The sequence below is a fragment of the Castanea sativa genome, chromosome 7 (genome assembly GCF_040712315.1).
Source record: "Castanea sativa cultivar Marrone di Chiusa Pesio chromosome 7, ASM4071231v1".
NCBI lineage: Eukaryota > Viridiplantae > Streptophyta > Magnoliopsida > Fagales > Fagaceae > Castanea > Castanea sativa.
In genome coordinates this window covers 30,201,077-30,207,696 of record NC_134019.1, presented here as the reverse complement: position 1 = coordinate 30,207,696, position 6,620 = coordinate 30,201,077, and the positions used below count along the sequence as shown (strand labels likewise).

Here is a 6,620-nt window from a genome sequence, read left to right as displayed (position 1 = left end):
GTTAAAAACACAAAAAAAAGTGAAGTACCAAATTTTGTTTTAATTTTTATTTCACTATTCAACAAGAACTATCAAGCCTCACTTTAATGAGTCTTTTGGCTAAAAATTGCAAAAAACGGAGTTTATTGGTGTTATAGGTACTATTCAAAGTTAGTTGACAAAATGAGGAGAGAGACTGAATTTCGGTAACGGTGTTGCTGAAATTGCAAGAAAAAGTAGAATGTGTCAGTGGAGAGAGAAAAATTGAAATTCGGTAATGAAATTATCGAAATTCTTGTCCTGCTTGTACTGCCAAGCCTGTCGGTGAAGTGCCCAAAATGCTGAAATGAAAAACCAATTGTGGCAATGGCATTGCAGAAAATGGGAGGAAAAAAAAAAAAAAAAAATTGTGGCAACCAAGTTGCCGAAAATGGAGGGAAAAAAAGATGCTACATTCATAACAAATTACAGGTGGTTAGTTGTTATTGATTCAAATTTGAACTTAACACTAAGATAACTTTTTTGACCCAATAATAACAGCAACAACCTGTCACTTAGAATTTGTTGTAAAAATATTATGGACGTATCATTTCTAAAAAAAATCGTGGTACCGAAATAGAAGGAAAAAAAAAAGTGGCAAATTGTTTTTTTTTTTTCCCTCTATTTCGGCAATGCCATTGCCACAAAACAATTTGCCACTTTTTTTTTCTTCTATTTCGGCACCACGATTTTTTTTATAGAAATAATACGTCCACAATATTTTCACAACAAATCCTAAGTGGCAGGTTGTTACTGATTGTTATTATTGGGGCAAAAAAGTTATCTTAGTATTGTTAGGTTCAATTTTGAACCAATAACAACTAACCACCTGTAATTTGTTGTGAAAAATGTTGTGGACGTAGCATATTTTTTTTTCCCTTCATTTTCGGCAACTTGGTTGCCACAAATTTTTTTTTTCCTCCCATTTTCGGCAATGCCATTGCCATAATTGGTTTTCCATTTCAGCATTTTGGGCACTTTATGGGCAAGCTTGGCAGTACGGGCAGGACAAGAAATTCAATTTTGGCATTACCGAAATTTAGCATTTTCGGTAATGCCACAATTTTGGCATTACTGAAATTCAATTTTCTCTCTCCCCTTACACATTCTACTTTTTCTTGCAATTTCGACAACACTATTGCCGAAATTCAGTCTCTCTTCTCATTTTGTCAAATAATTTTGAACAGTACCTATAATAACAATAAACTCAATTTTTTGCAATTTTTAGCTAAAAAACTCTCATTTTAACAGTTAAAAACACACACAAAAACGCACAAAAAAATGAAAAGAGGTAAAGTACCAAATTTTGTTTTAATTTTTATTTCACTATTCGACAAGACAACTTGCATTGCAAAAATAACACACTAAAAAGCATAGGACAATAAATACACATGAAATATGGGTTAATATTTTTGTACATCGGGTAAATTGTTGTATTAACTATTAAGGGCACTGCCCTAGAAGCGGAGTGATAGCTTAATATTCTATCTCCACCGACCCACTTCATCTAATGTTTTCTCTGCAACCAAAACATCTATGCTTGGAAAACACATCCATACGTGTCTTTCTTTCTTTTTGTTATTAATGGTTTTTTTAAAACTCATGGTTTTCTTTTTTAATTTTATGATAAAGTTTTAATCTCTTGGATGATATTATATTCTGTGCAGGGGAGGCAAGGCTTTTTTGAGTTTTTCCTTCCGCAAAAAATCTGAAATCAAATCGCTTACCCACCAAGAAATTATCCCATTAATGATAAAAGGCTTCAAAAGGATTGATCTTTTGTTATTTTAATCTTAGCTGTATTTGTATTAAAGGATTGATCTTTTGTGCAAAAAGTTGCGTGTGAAATTGAAGTTGGTGCTAGAGTTGTCCTTGGGTGGGTGACAGAAGAATTTAATTCTAATCTTCTCTTATTATGAATTGCAGGACTCTCATCAGATTTTTCAGATAAAGATGAAGTACTGCTTTTGTAAAGTCAACAAATTCGCGAAGCTCCTGGCTAGGAAGGGATCGAATTCTAACCAAGGCTTTTGTTTGTTTCATAGTCCCCACGTGGATCTATCTCTTCTGCTTCTTTTTTATTGTACTAAAGGTTGTATTATGAGAGGGTATGCCCTCCGAAATTTGTATCCGAACCTTTTCCTTAGATTTTATATTATCAGCATTTTCTATCAAAAAAACAAAAAAGAAAAAGAAAAAGAAAATCACAATCAAAGTATACGTCACCAATGACGTTAGCAAGCATAAAAGCCTGCATAAAATCTATCTACGCCCTCTCCCTCTCCAAATAAAATAAACCTGGAACATCAAAGAGATTTATTTTTCAATGTCCAACTCTCTGTCTCTTAGAACATCCATGGACTCAGAAGCTCCTCAAGTAGAAATGGTCTTCTTTCCCTTCGTGGGTGGAGGTCATCAAATCCCAATGATAGACATAGCAAGACTTTTTGCTTCCCATGGAGCCAAATCTACCATCATAGTCACTCCCACAAACGCTATTCAGTTCCAAAACTCCATCCTTCGTGACCAAAACTCAGGCCACCCAATTTCCATTCACGCTCTCCAATTACAAGAGGGTGCTGTTTCACCTGACTCAGACATGACAGCCACCCCTGCCACCGACACCACAGTCCTCCAAGAGCCTCTCAAACTCTTCCTCATTGAACACAAACCTGACTGCATTGTATTCGACATGTTTCACCGTTGGGCAGCTGAGCTTTTCGATGGGCTCGGAGTTAGAAAGATTGTTTTCAATGGTAGTGGGTGCTTTCCTGGCTGTGTTTCTGAGAATCTAAGAAAGTATGAACCGCATGAGAAAGTGGGTTCGGATTATGAGTCTTTTTTGGTTCCAGGTCTTCCTGATCGGATCGAGTTGACAAGGTCTCAGCTTCCTATTTTTGTTAGAGACAAATCTGGGCGTTTTGATAAGAAGGGAAAAGATGAAGACAAGAGTTTTGGGTCTGTGGTTAATAGTTTCTACGAATTGGAGCCTGCTTATGCTGACTATTACAGAAAAGAGATGGGAAAGAAGGCTTGGTTTGTAGGACCGGCCTCTTTGTGTAACACTGATGTTGCTGATAAGGCTGAGAGAGGCACACAAGCCTCAATTGATGAACAGAGTTTTATGAAGTGGTTGGATGATAAAGAAACCAATTCTGTTCTTTATATTGGTTTTGGAAGCAAACCCAGGTTTGCTACCGGACAGTTTGCTGAGATTGCGCATGCTCTTGAGGCTTCCAACCATTCATTCATTTGGGTTGTTGGAAAAGACTTCAAAGATGAAGAAAATTGTCTTCCTGGTGGATTTGAAGAGAGGATTAAGGAGTCCAAGAAGGGTGTGATAATAAGAGGGTGGGCACCTCAGTTGTTGATTTTAGAACATGGTGCGGTGGGAGGGTTTATGACTCATTGTGGATGGAACTCTATGTTGGAGGGAGTTTGTTGTGGTGTGCCTATGATTACATGGCCTCTCTCTGCTGAACAATTCTACAATGAGAAATTGGTTACTGATGTGTTGGGGATTGGGGTTCAAGTTGGGAGCAAAGAGTGGATCTCCTTTAAGTCTGAAAAGAAAGGGTTGGTTGGGAGGGAGAAAGTGGAAGTGGCAGTGAAAAGGTTGATGGGTGGAGGTGATGAAGTGGTGGATATAAGAAAACGAGCTAAAGAACTTGCAGGGAAGGCTAAGAAAGCTGTTCAAGTAGGTGGATCTTCGTATATAGATGCTGATGCCTTAATTGAGGAGCTTAAATCCTTAAAGAAAAATGTGAATTGATAGAGTAATATTGTAGTCACTTACTCACTTGCCAAAAGAATGAAGATTCATGAAATAAAGTTTGTATTGTTTTTCTGATGGGCACTTTACACTTTTTTTTTTAGCTCTTGGATGGGCAGTTCGACTCCTGTAAAATATAATCTTAGGACTCGTAAATTTTGCTACAGTTGATTAACATAGTAAGCTGTCACTTTGAGATTCGGTTGGCAACAAACTATACATGGTTATGCAAGAGAAGATAATGCGTGGTCGATGACCATTGAGTGTCTAATGTCACGCAAGCCAAATGTTCGATAAAATGCCCCAAATCACAACTGCTCAAAGAAATGCCCAAAAGCATTAAAGAGTGAAAAGGCACAAGAAAATCCCGTTTTGGTTGAACCCTTCTCTAGGTGTACCTCCTCTAGCCTGAACAAAAATCTAACTAACCGCTCGATTGTTGAGAGATATGTACCAGGCAGTATGTGCTAATGCCTACTGATCTGATAAAATCATTGAAGGTGATTTGGCCTTAGTCCAATGGTAAATTTGGCCAGATTCTTTAAGTTCAATGAGTTGTGGATTCTAGTAAATTCAAGTAGTAAAGATCATTGTTGTTAAATAAGAAATTTGGAGTTTAAATACTAAAAACTAATTAGTGTTTTTGCTTGATAATAAAGAAGAATCAGTACAGAGTGAATACTATTTCATTATTTGATGATAAAAAAGAATCAGTATAGAATAAATACTATAGGTTGAAATTCTATTTGAGAAAGAAAAGAAAAAAGTTCAAGAAGTTAGATGATCTAATAAGTTATGAAGGTGACTCAAAGGAGAAAGACAAGGTGAACAGGCAAAACAAGGTAACTTAAAATGTAGGGTGATGATTCTAAGCAAAAGCTAATTCTTTAATTTTAGCTATTGCAACAGGTAAGCAAGCGAGTTGTTTATACTTTATATTGACCATTGTACCCTTGGAGACAATTCTTAGATTGGGCAATGTGGCTGTCTCATTCTTTCCTACTCTATAACATAGCATTAAAACTTAGTCCTTTTTTTTTAGAGACATAGATTAGGCTTAATTACATCATGGAGTAGTGCCGACTTTACAACATAGCATTTGTTAGGTGTTTGGCTACAGCATTCAAACTTAGTCCCTTTTTTTTAGAGACATAGTTTAGGCTTAATTACATAATAGAGTAGTGCCGACTTTACACATAAGTCACGGTGTTCATAGCCAATGGCTTTGTAGCCAAGTGGCACCCGGGTTCCTTTGTAACCTGCTGCTCGGGGGTTCCATCCCCCGCACTTAACTAGCAAAAAAAAAAAAAAAAGTCACGGTGTTCATATGAACACTTTGACTTACAAGCAAAACATGAAATATATACTCACATAATTCTCTTTAAACTAACTCCTTTTGTCTACCCTAAAAAAATATTGAATACTCTAAGTTTAGAATCCTAAGAATTTGGATTCAACAAAAATAAAAGTAATGTTAAGGACACAACAAAATGTCACAATAATTTCATAATATTCTTCAATTAGCTTGCCAATTCACACAAAGGCCCACCAAAATTTGGAATTAAATTTTTATTTATTTATTTATATATACTAATATTAGTTAATGTTGTGTCCCTAGCATTACTCACAAAAATAATGTTGACACTCAAACATAATTGTTAACCCCTTAACCAAAAAAAAAAACCCTAATTATTCAAATTCCTACTAATTCAAATTCATAACTTGTTCAACCCATTTCATAAAATTAATCCCTGATTTTATTTTTCCTAAAAAACAATACTAAGAGAGATATTGTGGCCATGAGTTCTCCTTGACAGCATTGACAACTTTGCTCTTCTTGGCAGCTTAGCTAGCTTGCATCCACAACAGTTATCATCTGTTGCTCGTCTTTGTCTCACTTTTTCAAATTTTCTCTTCTCTATTATTATTATTTTAGATTATCTATCACTTTATTACTTTCTTTTTAGACCAGTTCTCATGTTATCTATTATTAGTCCATTTTTCCTTTTAATTTTGTTAGCAGAAGGACAATTTTGTGAGAGACCGTGCCCCCGGTCTGTTTTTTGGAATGTTGGGCCAAACCCACATGAATGGGTGGGGTCGTATTATTACCTTTCAAAATGGAGGTTTAACTGATTATATATTCCCCTTTAAGTTAAGGGTTTTACAATGGAGTCGCAACTTACTTAATTATTGGAATAAATAAGAAAACCAAAATTGAAAAATTCCTCATTTTATTAATTTGAAATTGAATTTACATTGATCATAGGAAAATTACATGGCTTTGGTCCTAAATACAATCTAAGATAAAGTACATGGCTTTGTTTCCTAGTTACAATCTAGAAATTGAAAATTATAAAGATAAACATTGATCTATCAACCATTGATCTAAGCTCAGAGGCTATATTACAAGGTGGGAGGGTGTTAGGCATCCATCTTGCTCGGTGAAACCGATCTTCTAGACTATAGTGGCCAACATTCATATCACATCATCCAATATGTTATCAATCAATTTGCACGTTGAATTTAATGTGTGTGCATGTGATAAACCCTAATTCAATTTATTAAGCATTTCATTTGGATTGAAAAATAAATTCTAGTGAACTTGTGTGGATGGTGATATTATAGATTCAAGGATTTGAAAGAATTATTGAACAAACATCTTTTTCATGTTTTTGATGTGAATTTAAGATCAAAACTAGTGTTATGAATGATCATGTGATGAATAACCAAGAACATGTGAAGAACACATAAGAACATTCAAACATATTCAAGGGAATTTAAATAATTACCATCATGCTTTAATCTTAAATTCTCATCATGGCAACAT

The 6,620-nt window shown here is 35.2% G+C and overlaps 1 protein-coding gene across 1 annotated transcript; it reads left to right on the top strand.

Annotated features, from left to right (window-relative positions):
- Positions 1-2,168: 2,168 nt before the first annotated feature.
- Positions 2,169-3,868, top strand: LOC142643262 (abscisate beta-glucosyltransferase-like). The gene has a single exon (XM_075817806.1). It carries the CDS (start codon positions 2,345-2,347, stop codon positions 3,788-3,790), a length of 1,446 nt encoding a protein of 481 aa, XP_075673921.1. The 5' UTR covers positions 2,169-2,344; the 3' UTR covers positions 3,791-3,868.
- The last annotated feature ends 2,752 nt before the right edge of the window (positions 3,869-6,620 follow it).

Excerpts from the sequence above, each read along its gene's own strand:
- LOC142643262 (XM_075817806.1), top strand. The coding sequence starts at position 2,345 with ATGTCCAACTCTCTGTCTCTTAGAACATCCATGGACTCAGAAGCTCCT.